This window comes from Bos grunniens, chromosome 21 (assembly GCF_055505025.1).
Source record: "Bos grunniens cultivar Pamir isolate PY7600 chromosome 21, Bosgru_T2T1.0, whole genome shotgun sequence".
NCBI classification, from domain to species: Eukaryota; Metazoa; Chordata; class Mammalia; order Artiodactyla; family Bovidae; genus Bos; species Bos grunniens.
The window spans coordinates 48,061,603-48,077,584 of NC_141185.1; the positions used below are offsets into that span (position 1 = coordinate 48,061,603).

At 40.1% G+C, this 15,982-nt stretch overlaps 1 protein-coding gene across 2 annotated transcripts in view; it reads left to right on the plus strand.

Moving 5' to 3' along the window:
- Positions 1–202: 202 nt before the first annotated feature.
- Positions 203–15,982, plus strand: part of SEC11A (SEC11 homolog A, signal peptidase complex subunit) — a 33,139-nt gene continuing 17,359 nt past the window's right edge. Inside the window, exons 1-2 of one of the 2 annotated variants that reach the window (XM_086364452.1) lie at positions 203–341; positions 15,292–15,401. In XM_086364452.1, the coding sequence (XP_086220578.1) occupies positions 291–341; positions 15,292–15,401 (161 nt within the window). In that variant the 5' untranslated portion in view covers positions 203–290. The remainder of the gene's footprint in view (positions 342–15,291; positions 15,402–15,982) is intronic. The other variant, XM_086364453.1, reaches the window with a different exon arrangement.

The following is a 15,982-nucleotide window of genomic DNA, read 5'->3' on the forward strand; positions in this document are numbered from 1 at the left end:
GCCACCTCAGTGTGGGGCCGCGAGGATGAGCGCGGGAAGTGGGCTTCAGCAGACGAGCTCCAGGAGGTTCGAGAGCCTCCTTCAGCGAGGCCAGGCCAGGAGACTGGTCGGGAGTCCCTTTGTCCCCTCGTCGCGCTGAGGGGGCGGGGCCGCGCCGGTTCCACCCCGGAAGCGGAAGCGCGGGCACCGCGGGGTCCTGTCCAGTGTGCGCTTGGCTCGTGCGCCAGCCGTTCCTCCCGCCGGTCACATCGCGCCCTCTCTTCTTCCCGTGTCCCCTCGCCGGCCCCGCCATGCTGTCTCTAGATTTTTTGGACGATGTGCGGCGGATGAACAAGCGGCAGGTGAGCTTGGCCGCCCACCGTTCCCCTTGTACCTTCCACTGTTGCCCCGCGGACCTCTGGGCCCCAGTGTGAGGGCCTGAGCGGGTCTGACGCCTGGACTCTTCCATCTCTGTGGATTCTGTGTCCAGAGATAGCTTTATCCACTCGCTGTTTTAGCCCTTGGCTGAGACTGGGCCTTCTCCGGGCGGAGCGGGAAGCCTGATCGTCACGTTCCATTGCCCATAATGAGACAGGGAAGCAAGTGCAAACCGTAGGGCTCTTTGTAAGTGGGAGTTGGGGTTGCTTATTGTGTTAGACTGGATAAGGCGGCAAACTTCAATCGCAGTGACTTCCGATGGATTCCGGCAACTGGGTTTAGTAGTGCACTGCTTCTCTGGCTTCTGGGATGCTCGGGGAGACGGTTATAGGCCTCACAAAAGCCATTCTACGTTGAGCCCGTTGTAAGCTGGGCCCCAGCGGTCTGTACTGACTTCCTGGAACCACCTTCGAGGTCAGAGTTGAAACAGTTACTCTGCTTGCCCTCGAGTCCACTTTAGCGTTAAGGTGTACCTCAGAATATTAGTGGTACAGGGATCTTGAAACTTACATTTCCTGATTTTTGTCCTTAAACCTTACTCCATCCTGAACTTAGAGATCATATTCCGGATACTACTGTTGCAATTATTTGTTGTTGTTTAGTCGTTTCTGTCGTGTCCGACTCTTTTGCGACCCCATGGACAGTAGCCCGCCAGGCTCCTCTGTCCATGGGGTTTCCCAGGCAAGAATACTGGAGTGGGTTGCCATTTCCTTCTCCAGGATATCTTCTCGGATCAGAGATGGAACCCGTGTCTCCTGCAGTGGCAGGCAGATTCTTTACCACTGAGACACCTGGGAAGCCTTGTAATTATTTAGTCATTGGAAAAAGTTGCTTCTTTTTGTCTTCGAGGTCAGTAGTGTCTGCAGAGCCTAGTTTTGCTTGCCTCGGACCTTTTTACAGTAGTTTGCTGTTAAGAAGGATCCTGATGTCACTATTAAAGGTTTTTCTCTTGGACTTATATTTTGCAGTTTATAATTACCATTTAGGGAAGAAAATATGCACCCTCCCCTTATTCCCCTTCAGACCTCAGCTACCTCAGTGTTACCTCCTCTTAGACATGTTTCCTGCTTCCTTCAGTCATAATTGATCTTTCCTTTTCAAATTGCACGACGTTTATGACTTTATAACATTTAAAATTCTCACTTGAATAGTGTTTTTTCATCCATATCTGAATTTCTAGGTGCCACAGACATTTCTCTGGAGAAATTCTTATTTGGGGCCTCTATTGTTCCCTATGCTAGGTTCAGTGAGAAAAATGCAAAGATAAGTAAGACAGACTCTGACCTTCAAGGAGCATCAGTATGTAGAAAATGACTAAGGCAGAACAGTAACTATTTTGAGCTCTTGCTATATGTGGAGTACATTATATACCTGTGAGGTAGGTCATTTTATGCCCATTATACAGGTGAAGAAAATGAGCAGCCTACCAGAGATTGTTAGGAGGGGATGGGAAGGATTGGATTGCATGGGGATGGGGTGAGGAAAAGTTAGAAATGAAGTTTTACCTGCACAGAGTATCTGAGGAAAAAATTGATGGTGATTATAGGTACTGAGGGGTTTCCCTGGTGGCTCAGCGGTAAAGAATCTGCCTGCAGTGCGGGAGACTAGGGTTCAGTCCCTGGGTTGGGCAGATCCCCTGGAGGAGGGCATGCCTACCCACTCCAGTGTTCTTGCTTGGAGAATCCCATGGGCAGAGAAGCCTGATGGGCTACACAGTCCATACAGTCGCAAAGAGTTGAACTCCACTCAAGTGACTGAGTATGCATGCATGCATACGTACTGAGAGCTTACTAGATAAAAAGAGGGAAACTAGAAGTTTCATCAAATGTTTGATTAATTTGAGTTGTAATTATTTTTTAACAGAGGAATACTTTAATATAGTAAACTCCATCCATTTAAAGTGTTATCAGCTGAGGGAATCCCCTGACAGTCCAGTGGTTAGGACTCGGCATCATCACTGCTGATGGCCCGGGATCCATCCCTGGTCTGGAAATAAGATTTCAGAAGCCGCCCGGCAAGGCCAGAAAACAAAAAAATGTATCAGTTGATAAGTTTCTACAGTTATATACATACATTACAGTAAAGATATAGAACATTTCTATCACCCACGAGATCCCTTGTAGTTCATCTCTCTAACACTTGGAAACCACTGATTTGCTTTTTGTCAGTATCAATGGGTTTGTTTTATAGAAGTGGAACCAGAGTATGTATTCTTTTGAGCTTTGAGTTTTAATTGATTTTTAACTTGTGTGTGCTAAATCACTTCAGTCATGTCCAACTCTCTTCATCCCTATGAACTGTAGCCCTCCAGGCCCCCCTGTGTGTTCACTGTATGTAATTTTTTTTCTGTCTGCTTCACAATTTTCAGAATTAAAGTGTTTCACTACCTTCATGGCATCCAATAAGCTGTTGCCAGATTAATGTCTTCTCTCCTGTCCTCAAACTTCAGTAGATCCTATTGTAAGTTAAAGTCCCAAGCCCCTTAGAATGGCATTTGCAATAAGTCCTAGTCATTTTACAGTCTGCTCTTTCTCTCTCTCTCTCTCTCTTGTAAACTGGGGTTTAATTTTCCTGCCTATTTCATTTCACTGTGTGTATGAACATGGTTCTATTCAAACTTTGTGTACTTAACTGTCTTGAGAACTCCCCTTGTATTATTTCTGAGTCTTTGTGTACTGCCCTAGACTGTTCAGTTCAGTCGCCCAGTCATGTCCGACTCTTTGCGACCCCATGAATCGCAGCACTCCAGGCCTCCCTGTCCATCACCAACTCCTGGAGTCTACCCAAACCCATGTCCATCCAGTCAGTGATGCCGTCCAGCCATCTCATCCTCTGTCGTCCCCTTCTCCTCCGGCCTCAAATCCTTTCCAGCAGTAGGGTCTTTTCCAATGAGTCAACTCTTCGCATGAGGTGGCCAAAGTACTGGAGTTTCAGCTTCAGCATCAGACCTTCCAATGAACACCCAGGACTGATCTCCTTTAGGATGGATTGGCTGGATCTCCTTGCAGTCCAAGGGACTCTCAAGAGTCTTCTTTAGTACCATAGTTCAAAAGCATCAGTTCTTCGGCTCTCAGCTTTCTTCACTGTCCAACTCTCACATTCATACATGACTACTGGAAAAACCATAGCCTTGACTAGATGGACCTTTGTTGGCAAAGTAATGTCTTTGCTTTTAAATATGCTATCCAGGTTGGTCATAACTTTCCTTCCAAGGAATAAGGATCACCTAGAATATTAGGTGATCTCTAGAGCCCTTTTAACTGTTATGTACTATTTTATTTGTCTTCTCCCCTTTACATTGTGGGTCTTTTACTGTAATATCAGAGCACAGCTTTTCTGTGGCTTTCCTTAATCCACAAGCCTTGATTTGTAGTTTGCCCATTTCTGTGGTGTAAATACTTCCACTATGGCCAATTTCAAGCTACTGACATGACATCACTGAATATTGAATTAGGAAGAAATGTAGTAGGATGCAACTATAATTTCCACCTTATGAATAAAATTTAAAAAATAATCTCAAGAACATAGATAATAGTAAAATGTAATAAAATAATTAGAAACTGATGAATTTAGATTATTTGTTAACTTTGTTTTTAAAGTAATTGTACTAATTTTTATAACACTGTGTTTAACAATCAGCTTGCAAGATTCCTCAGAATTTAGCAAGTTGGTTCCATCACTCCTCTGGTTGTAGGTTAATTTCTTAATGCCCATTGAGATAGCCTTTGTGCACAGAAAAGCCTGTTTAGAATTCTTGTATTTTTTAAAAAACCTCAATTTATAACGGCTAAAATTTAAAAACTAAGTTCTTAAATCTTTTAGAATCAGTTTTCAAATCTTATCCCATTGAAAGTCTAGCAGCTTTTTTTTTTGGCACACCACGAGGCCCGTGGGATCTTAGTTTCCCGACCAGGTATTGAACCTGGGCACTTGGCAGTGAGATCACAGGGCCCTGACCACTGGGCTTCCAGGGACTTCCCAGGTCTAGCAAATTTTAAGAATCACTTTTAAGGGCCTTTGAATATTTAGGCTAATTTGTAAACAGACATCTTAAAAACATTACATTTGATTTATAAATTTAAAGAATTTCCTTTTTAAGAAGGTTTGTTGAATAATCAACCTTCTTAAAAAGGAAATTCTTTAAATTTGAATGTAATATATAAATAGTAAGCTTTCTGATTAAAAAATAAATCTATAACAATTGTACATTTTGAATTAAAATTGCAAACCTGACCTACTTTAATAGGTCAGATTCTCTTTAAATGTTACAAAAACTTAAGATTCCAAATATGCAGAGTCCTTAACATAAGAGTATTAACACTACATAATTTCCTTTAAGCATTTCTGTGCTTAATTGTAAATTTTCCTGGAGTGAAAAGATGATTATTTGCTAAATAAGTATGTTATGCCAAATTTTTATATTACTTTTATCTGTAATTCTCTATTTGCTATGAATTTTTGTTTTTGTTTTTTGCTGAGAATTCTTAATGACCAGAGGACTTTGGTCAGCCTGATTGGATCCGTGTTTGAACCCTGATGGACTAGTCTGACTGTCACAGAATTTCCTTTTAGTGTCTTCTTAGGTCTTTTCCTTTACTTGATTGAGCTTGGCATTTCTTTGGATTTTAATTATCTGTATGTTTTCCTACCAAAATCTGAAGACTTTAAGACTTGGCACAATCCTTTCTTTTGTTGTCTTTCTTTAAGAGAAAAAATATTTTGGCCGTGCCCATGAAGCACGTGGGATCTTTGACCAGGAGTTGAACCCCTGCCCCCTGCAGTGGAAGGGCAGAGTCTTAACCACAGGACCACCAGGGAAGTCCCTCTTTTTATATCTATCTTTTAGGATCACTTAACTCTTAATGGCTACTGTAGTGATTTCTGATTGAATTGCAGATATTTTTGGTAACTTTTTCTTTTTAATAAATTGGCCCTCTAGTGAAGCACACGGAAGCCTAGATTCTTCTTAGACTTGGACCTAATATGAGCAAGTGTACTGCAAATAGGACGCATATACAAGACTGAGGACAGATCCATTACTTTTTTTAATTATTGAAAGCTAATCTGGTCTTGTTTAGGATCAGGAAAATCTTTTTCACTAGCAGGGTATTAAATACAGAGAGTTGTCAACTGGTAAAAGATGCTCGACAGAGGATGAGATGGCTGGATGGCATCACTGACTCGATGGACGTGAGTCTGGGTGAACTCTGGGAGTTGGTGATGGACAGGGAGGCCTGGCATGCTGCCATTCATGGGGTCGAAAAGAGTCGAACACGACTGAGCAACTGAACTGAACTGAACTGAACTGAAAAGATGCTCGACCACTAAAATGGGTAAAAGAGGACTCTTAAGGGGTTCAGAAATAGTGTGTGCAGAAACCAGTAATTATGCCTTCTAGGATAAGGGAGTTAACAAAGAACTAGCAGAATACCTCCCTCCAAGCCTCTTCCTAACCTGAGATAACAGACTTCTTTAGAGAGGGTGTGGCTGCCACAGGGACATGCAGTGACATTTGCAGGAGCAGTGAGCTGGAACTGGTCCATAGAAGCGGCCTACTGAGAGGCTGAGAAATTTGCCAGTGTGTGTGGGCAGGAGCCAGTCTGTGATGGTCTCCGAGGTGAGCACTTGCAGACTTCCTGTACTCAGATCTACTGGCTACCTGGTGAAATACAAACACTCCATGGGAAGAGAAGTCCCTCCCACTCCCTGTCATCTTGCAGCGGCCCTGCAGTGCCTTTGTTAAGAAAAACGTAAATCCTTGAGGCAGTGGGAAGAGGTGCCCTTGTTTACAGGGCTCAGCCTAGTAACACAGAAGGATGGATTTGGCACTGAAAGACAATGAATTTATAATGTCTACTCTTCCACTGTTCTCTCAGGCCAGCCACTTCAGATGATGGAGGACACTAAGACCAGTGAAATTCATGACTGTGGACCCATGTGACCGTTGTGCTTTAATTACCTGTAGAATAAGTTTCCTGATCAGAAGCAGTGTTGTATGGAATATCACAATGAGTCATAGGCATTCTGTAAATTCATGGGTGGTGGTTTTGATGGAAATACTGAAGACAAGGAAGACAGATCTGTGGCTATGGTGGCTTAATTGCTAAGTTGTGTCCAACTCTCTGTGACCCCATGAACTGTAGCCTATGAAGCTCTTCTGTCCATGGGGTTTCCCAAGCAAGAATATTGGAGCGGGTTGCCATTTCCTTCCTCAGGGGATCTTCCTGACCCAGAGATCAAACCCAGGTCTCCTGCACTGCAGGGAGATTCTTTACTGGTGAGCCACTAGGGAAGCCCTCTGTATCGAGTCTATTCTAGAAAGAAGAAGGTGTCAGGAATGGTGGCATTGTTGGTCTTTGCAGTTGGCAGTCTAGGCACTCAACATTGGCTAGAACCAAGTTGGTCTTGGTGAGTGAAAGTCCATGTTGCTAACCTTCATCTTGGCTGTTAGAGCCACTTGACCATGAATCCATTGGTTAAGAGACATGGGTGGCTGGGGAAAGAGGCTGACTGACACTGTGATATACTGCACTACACGTAAAATTATGGTTTGAATCTAGAGAATCACTTCAATAAGAAGAAAGGAGAGGACAGCAAGAGCCAAGCCAGATCATGGAAGGCCCTCTGTACTTAGGGGTTTGGAATTTATCCTATAGGTGGGAAGAGAAGATTTTGAGCAGACAGCTCAATAATTTTATTTTCACTTTACGAACAATAATTATATATTGGTGGACGAATTAGAAAGATGTACTAGAGATAGAACTGTCGTATTGCCTCAGTAGTCTGGATAAGTGGAGATGAGATGTGAAGTAAGGCAGTAGTCATAGAAGAGGTGGATGAAACTGGAGCCTATTATACAGAGTGAAGTAAGCCAGAAGGAAAAACACCAATACAGTATACTAACACATATATATGAAATTTAGAAAGATGGTAACAATAACCTGGTGTACGAGACAGCAAAAGAGACACTGATGTATAGAACAGTCTTATGGACTCTGTGGGAGAGGGAGAGGGTGGGAAGATTTGGGAGAATGGCATTGAAACATGTAAAATATCATGTAAGAAACGAGTTGCCAGTCCAGGTTCGATGCATGATACTGGATGCTTGGGGCTAGTGCACTGGGACGACCCAGAGGGATGGTATGGGGAGGGAGGAGGGTTCAGGATGGGGAACACATGTATACCTGTGGCGGATTCATTTTGATATTTGGCAAAACTAATACAATTATGTAAAGTTTAAAAATAAAAAAAAAAATAAAGCCAGTGGGTTGGATGTGAGAGATGTTGGGAAGGTAAAATTTAGAGGACTTACATGGATGGTGGGACTAATCACTAAGCTAGAGTATATGGAGGGAGGTAGAAGAAAAGGATTGAGTTCAGCTCTGTACGGGTTGAATGTAAAGTGTCTATGTAACACCTGGGTGATTTTCAGTAAATAACTGGATATACTTACCAACTGGATAGAATTGGTCTGGTCTGGAGAAGAGATTTGGGTGATACATGCTGATATGTGATGATTGAATCTATGAATAAACAAGACTGCAGAGTGGAAAGAGAAAAGGGCAAAGGTTGGACTCCTAGAACACTGTATTTAATGGGATGTCAGAGAAGAGGTCAGGTTCTGAGGTTGGTGACACAGAAACCAAGGGATCAGGGAGTGAGAAGAAGTTAATCAAGTGCCAAGTGTCTCAGAAAAACAAGGTAGTTAAAATAAGATCATAGACTCCCTCCTCCTGCTTTTTAATGAATAAATAGTTGATGTATTTACATTGTTCTCCCCTACCCTCACAAAAAGTGAAAGTCACTTTTTCCTATAGTCTTGCCAGCATTGTGTTTTCAGACTTTTAGATTTTTTCCATTCTAATAAATGAAAAGTGGTATATCAGGACAGCTTACTTGTATTTTGCTCATTATGAGTTTGGTTGAGCATATTTTCATGTGATTTTGGAGTTTATATTTCATTTTCCATGAGCTAGCAGTTCATAACACTTTGCCTATTTTCCTTTTGAATCATTGTTACTGATTTCTAGGATCTCTTTATAGGACGATTAGTCTTTTGTTTTATATGTATATAGTAAATATTTTCTCCCAGTTTGTCATTTGTCTTTTGATTTAGCTTATAGTATAATTTGCCATGCATAATTGTTGGATTTTTTTTTTTTTTTTGGTTATTTGCTCTTTATATTGTTTTGGGTAGTCAAATTTACCATTTTTTCTTCATGGCTCCTGGATTTCAGGTCAATTTAAAAAATTTCTCTTGCTCCAAGGCTTTCGTACTTTTTTTTTTTGGTGTGGACCATTTTTAAAATCTTTATTGAATTTTTTGCAATATTGCTTCTGTTTTATCTTTTGGCCACAAGGCATATGGGATCTTAGCTCCCTGAGCAGGGATCGAACCCTCACCCCCTGTGTTGGAAGGTGGCTAACCACTGTGTTAACCCCTTGTATTCACCACTGGACCTCCAGGGACATCCTGGCCTTTCCCACTTTGTTTTCTTCTGTTACTTTTGTAAATATGTGCCTTTAAAAAAAAACAACACTTTATTGGCATATAATGTATAAAATTCACCCATTTTAAGTGTAGAGTTCATGGGTTTTAGTACATTTATAGGGCTGTGCACCTACCACCACAGTCCGTTTTTAGGATATTTTCATCATCCCAGATCCTGTGTGTCCTTTTAGTCAATGCCTATTTCCACTCCCAGCCCCAGACATCCACTAATCTGCTTTGAATCTCTATAATTTACCTTTACTAGATATTTTATTATTTTATTTAATTTTTTAATCAACAATTGGCTTTTAGTAAATCAAAGCAGACATTTTATATAAATGGAATACTGTAAAATTCAACAAAATCCTTTTGTAGCTGGTTGTTTTCATTTCACATAATTTTGTAAAATTGTGGTGAAATACACTTAACAAAATTTTCTATCCTAACCATTTTTACTTTATTTATTTTTTAAATTGAAATGTAGTCGATTAACAATGTGTTAGTTGCAGGTGTATAGCAAAGAGATTCAGTTACACATATATATATGTCTTCTTTTTCAGAGTCAAATTGATTTGTTTTTCTTTACTGTTTTTCTGTTTTCTATTTCACTTATTTCTACTCCTAATTTTAGTATTTCTTTTCTGTGAGTTACTTTGGATTTCATTTGAGTTTTCCTAGTGTTTTAAGTTGGAAACTTAATTTGGGAAATCTACAAATATTTGAAAATTAAACAGTGCATTTCTAAATAACTCATGGGTCAAAGGAGAATCACAGGGAAATTGCAAAATATTTTGAACTGAATAAAAACCAAAACACAACTTATAATTTGAGACCTTTCTGTTTTTCTTAACATAGGATTTACTGCTATAAAATTCCCTCTACATACTATCAGTGCATCCCACAGATTTTGAAATATTGTATTTTTATTCTCTTGATTTCTTCTACCATGGGTGATTTTAGAAGTATCTTATTTGATTTCTAAACATTTGGGGCAGTTTTTCAGGTATCTTTGTGTTACTGATTTCTATTTTCGTGCCATTGTGATTGGAGAATACTCTTCGCATAATTCAGATTCCTTTCTATTTATTGAGACTTGTTTTGTGGTCTTGAATATGGTCTGTCTTTCTGAACAGTCTGTGTACTTAAAAGGAATGTGTATCTGCTCTTGTTGGACAGAAGGTTCTGTAAATATCAGTCCTTTCTATTTATTGAGACTTGTTTTGTGGTCTTGAATATGGTCTGTCTTTCTGAACAGTCTGTGTACTTAAAAGGAATGTGTATCTGCTCTTGTTGGACAGAAGGTTCTGTAAATATCAGTTAGGTCAAATTGGTTGGTAGTGTTGTTCAAATCTTTTCTATGCTTATTGATTTTTTTTTTTATCTTCTTGCTGTATCAGTTATTGAGAGGGGATATTGACATTTTGGACTGTAACTGTGAGTTTGTCTATTTCTTGAATTCTTTTCCATTATGTTTTATCACAAGATACTGAATATAGTTCCCTGTGCTGTACATTAGGACCTGGTTAGCCATTCTGAATGTAATGGTTTGCATCTACCAAACCCCGAACTTCAGTCCATCCCTCGCTCTCCCTCTGCTTCTTGCGGGAGAGTGTATTCTTTATGTCTGTGAGTCAGTTTGTGCTTAAATAGGTTCATTTGTGCCATATTTTAGATTCCACATATAAGTGATATCATTTCATATTTGTCTTTCTCTTTCTGACTTACTTCACTTGGTATGATAATCTCCAGCTGCATCTTGAAATAGTTTTTTATTACCATGACTTTAGTTTCACTAAACTTTTCTTTTGTGATGTCTGCTGCTGCTACTGCTGCTAAGTCGCTTCAGTCGTGTCCGACTCTGTGCGACCCCATAGACGGCAGCCCACCAGGCTCCCCCGTCCCTGGGATTCTCCAGGCAAGAACGCTGGAGTGGGTTGCCGTTTCCTTCTCAAGTGCATGAAAGTGAAAAGTCAAAGTGAAGTCGCTCAGTCGTGTCTGACTCTTTGCGACCCCATGGACTGCAGCCTACCAGGCTCCTCCATCCATGGGAGTTTCCAGGCGAGAGTACTGGAGTGGGTTGCCATGTCTAATCTGCTGTTATTCCATTTTGTGTGGTTATCAGGCAAGATTGGGTACATGCAAAGTGGTATGGCCATAGTCAGCCTGTGTGGTTTTCATTTCGGACGTTTTCTTTTTCTTCTCTAGAGGTTTGAGTTGGGTCTTGGACATATTTTCTATCATCCAAGTCTCTAATGTGCTCAGTCTTTCCCCTCCCATCTTCTTTGTTTTTAATTCTGGCTGAGCCACACAGCTTATGGGATCTTAGTTCCCCAACCAGGGATTGAACCTGGGCTGCGGCATTGAAAGCACTGAGTCCTAACCACTGGGCCACCAGGGAATTCCCGATTCAAGGCTTTTTAAAAAGGTTTTGTTAGGCAAGTCCACAGCAGCCTTTAGTCCAAGGTTAATTTTTCACCGCAACTAAACAGTAACTTTTGAGTATGCTATCCAAAACATTTCTACTCTGGCCAGTGGAAACAAATTATTCCTGCCCCATATGAGCTTTTAGAATTGTTCTGTTGCTCCTTTTAGATGGTTCTTTAGATGATTTACTTCCCTTAAATGCGTGTGCTAATCCTTGCTGATCATCACTCAGCTGAAGACTTGAGAAGAGAGGCTGCATAGATCTTTGTATAGTTCTCATTTCTGTAATGCCTTACAGTCAAAGCTGCCTTCGTCTCCCCAGACTCCCAGTTCTTTGTCATCAAGTCAGAAGACTTGTAGGCTCTGGCTACATTTCCATTTTGCCCTGTGGCCTGGAAACCATCCAGTCTATAAGTTGGGGCTATTATAGGGCTCACCTTGTTTCTCCTTTCATAGTCCTATGCTACCTGGACACAGTCACATGTCCAGTGTCTGAAAACCTTTGTTCATATATTTTATCTAGTGTTTTAATTATTTTCGGCAGCAAGGTAAATTTGATCCCTTTTTCTCCAACTTGGCCTGAATAACATGTTTGGGGTTTTTTTAACTTTTTTATTTTGTATTGGGGTATAGCTGATTAACAAACAATGTCTGTGATAGTTTCAAGTGGATGGCAAAGGGACTCAGCCATAAATATACATTGTATCCATGCTCCCCTAAGCTCCCCTCCTATCCAGGCTGCCCCATAACATTAAGTAGAGTAAATAGCATATTCTTGAGATTCATCTATGTTGTGTGTTTCAATAGTTCATTCATTTCTATTCCTGAGTAGTTTTCCATCATTTGGAAATAATGTTGTAATTTATTTATTCACCTGTTGATGGACATTTGGGTTTGTTTTTTTTTTTTTTTCCAATTTGAGCTATTATGAATGAAACTACTATACAAGTGTTGCGTGGATATGTTTTCATTTGTCAGATTTTAAAGAAATTTAATGGATTTTTAAAAATGAAAGTCGTCTTATGCCTGTTTAGACAAATCAGGTATTTTTCTTATTGTTGTTACCATTTAAGACCCTCACTGGGACTCAGTGACTTTGCGTATTGGACCATAATAAGTGTCCATTCTGAATACGCTTCAGTTTTTCAGTGCCATAAGTTTTACTTGTAGCTGCTCTCAGTGTATTTGCTTCTAACACCCTAGTTTCTAACTGCTGCTTCTATGAATTAGAAACCAGGGGAATTGTGATTATGAATTAATAAGTCTCTTAAGTTTGAGGTCTCAAAATAAGTAGAATTTAAGACTTAAGCCAACCGCTATTTTGTAGCTCTCAGATACATTTTTGCTTCCATGGTCATGTTTGTCTTCCCTTGAGATTACTAGAAGTCTGACTCCTATGAAAATACTCTATTTGTTGAACTTCAAGTATCTCTTATGAGAACAGGAAATATAATGGTGTGTAACTAATAAGTGCAAGTATATACCTTCCAAATTTGTTGTTTAGTCACTAAGTCGTTTCTGACTCTTTTGCAACCCCATGGACTGTACCCACTAGGCTTCTTTGTCCATGAGATTTCCCAGGCAACAGTACTAGAGTGGGTGGCTATTTCTTTTTCTAAGGGATCTTCCTGATCCAGGACTTGAACCTGCATATCCTGCATTGGCAGGCAGATTCTTTACCACTGAGCTACCATGGAAGCCCCAACTTCCATTTTAGAACTTGTTAAATTATAAAATTTAAATTTACTATCAGCTTAATTTTGCTGAATTTTCTGTTGTAGGTTTTTTTCAAATTCTTGTTATTTATTACTTACTGTGTATTTTAAATTATGTAGATTATTCTTGTCATGGAACTTCATGGGGAAGTCTCTACACACTACTTCCTAAAAGTGCAAAAGAAAAGTAGCACACATAAATCCTTATGCCATAGCTACAAAGAGATATTACACAGAGCTTTGACTGGTTTTTAATAACATTCTTTAACTTTGAACACTGAAGAACGTAATGTTCCAGCCATTTCATATAAAAAATAATGGGGCTATTCAGTTCTGTGATTGTTACTCTACATACGTCACAATGTCCTGTTAACAGCTTGCAATGGCCAAATGGTATGAGAAGGTTAGGTAGTTGCCACCTTACTTCTGTCGATACCCAAAATACTTCTTTCTCTACATGCCTCTGTACATTCATTAGCATTCAGATACAGTGGTGAAGAAAGCAGGGGCTTTTGAGTAAAGATTTTTGTCATGAAAAAGGGGAGAAGAGAGTGAAAAATACGGTACTTTCAAACTTTTGCTCAGGCAGAATATTTGTTTTCGCAGATAGTGTGCTTGTCTAGGTTTTGACAGTCACACACTGACTCAAGTGTACAAGCACATCTTTTAAGGAACATTTATAGTTACACATAGTGAGAGACTCAACCTCTTTCTCTATTGTTGAGGTTGCTCTCGATGATTGGATACATGTCACAACAATGATTGTGTAGTGAAGATAGGATTACATGTCTGAGAAAAAAGAGAAGAGTAATGATAGTGACCTCCTTGCAGGGACAGAGAAAATCAGGATTTTTTAAATCTTTCATTTTTCTTTTAGAGAACAGCTACTTTAGGGACTTCTGTCATAGCCTAGTGGTTAAGAATCTGCCCTCAATGGCAGGGGTCACAGCGTCCATCCTTGGGTGGGGAACTAAGATCCCACATGCTACAGGGTGCAGCCAAAAAAAAACCCAACCAGTTATTTCATTAGCTATCCCACACCTGTTCTGACAATGTTACATCTGTGCCCTTCTGGAAACAGAAAGCTTTTCCTCAGCAAAACAGATTTGAACTGACTGACATGTAGCTATTTTTAGCTTTATTTATTTCAGTATGTTTTTATGTTTTGCTGCAGAAATATTAATAGGCTTGATTATAGGATATTGCCTGCTCGGGGTGTTATGTACTATATGGTATGTTCGGGTATTATCTTTTCAAAATCTGGCCAATTCTGAATTATGAAGCCTTTCTGACCCCCAAGGGTTTTAAATAAGGAATCATGAAACTATGTTTTGTAGTTTTTATAGAATCCCACAGCCCTTCCTTCAGTGACTCTGGATTGGGGCCCTTAATAATCTTTTGCCCTAACCAGTAGTGTATATAGGTGACTTTCTTAGCATGGGAGGTTTGGAAAATAGAGCCTCTTGCTGAATTCCTGACTGCCGATCCACGAGCTGACCACAGTCACTTCTTAAAAGCTAGTTTTTCTATCCTTAGCTTCTCTGACTCTACTTCCTTAAATCTGTCTTTGGAATAAAAAGACTTTTTCGTCTTTTCAAAAAATAATATAAAACAAGCGGTTTGGCTTTGACAAAGTCATTTCCTCTCTCTGAGACTAAGTTTCATCACCTACAAAATGAGGGTTCAGGTTAAATGTCATTGAATAGCCTGTAATTATCAAGGGCTATGTATTGTACAAAAGTAAGTCCTAGAGGAGTTTCGATGCTGTTGGCTGGTGTGTGCCGTGAATGTGATGGAATTTAAGCTGAATGGTTGTGAAGCCCAAATGAAATAATTTATGTGGAAAGTTCTGAAAATGATGTTGTCATATGAATGTAATGTGTTTTAGCAAACAAAGCGGAGCAGGATTCTTTGGGTGGGTTGAGCGGCTGTACTGGGATGTGCTGATGGGGTAATTATTACACGGTTTGAAAGGCGGTCTCTGGGACTTCCCTGGGGTTCAGTGGCTAAGACTCTGCACTCCCAGTGTAGGGGACCTGGGTTCGATCCCTGGTCAGGGAACTAGATCACACATGCCACAACTAAGACCCAGTACAGCCAAAAAAATAAATAAAAATTTAAAAGAAGTGTGTGAACTTCAGGTACCCTAATAGTACTACTTGAAACTTTAAAATTGATACTGCTCTCGGTTGCTTTCCTCGGTTGGGCTAACTATGGATCTGATCTCTTCTCTTGTTCTTACAGCTCTATTATCAAGTCCTAAATTTTGGAATGATTGTCTCCTCGGCACTAATGATCTGGAAGGGGTTAATGGTCATAACTGGAAGTGAAAGTCCAATTGTAGTGGTGCTCAGGTAACAATTAATTTTTCTTTTCAAGACATGGAGTTGCATGGCATAACTTGGGAGAGAAACTGAGATGTTGAATAACGGATATATCATTCCTTTAGACATTACTGTTTCCCAGAAGAGGGCCTAGAAGAAAATTTGTTTTTCTTTCTCAGTTGTGAGAAATTCTCAATTTTGTCAGGAGCTTTCCATTCAGATCCCAAAGGGCTCATGACTTTTCCATGAAATGTTTACCATATGAGCTTTATTTTTGGCACATCTGTTAAGAAAGTGTTTCAGTATAGTTTATTTTCCCAAAATCCTTCTGTCTTCTTATGTTTTTTACTTTAGTCTATCAGGGCTGATGGTGGTTTAGTTGCTCAGTCGTGTCCGACTCTTTGTGACCCCATGGACTGTAGCCTGCCAGGCTCCTCTGTCCATGGGATTTTCCAGGCAAGAATACTGGAGTGAGTTGCCATTTTCTTCTCCAATCAGGGCTGATACTTAGTTGTTAATTTACAAGATCATATATCATCTTCATACATTAAGACTTCTTCTGCAGCATGTTCTCAGTGTCAGTACAGAAGCCTCACTAATTATTTCCATGT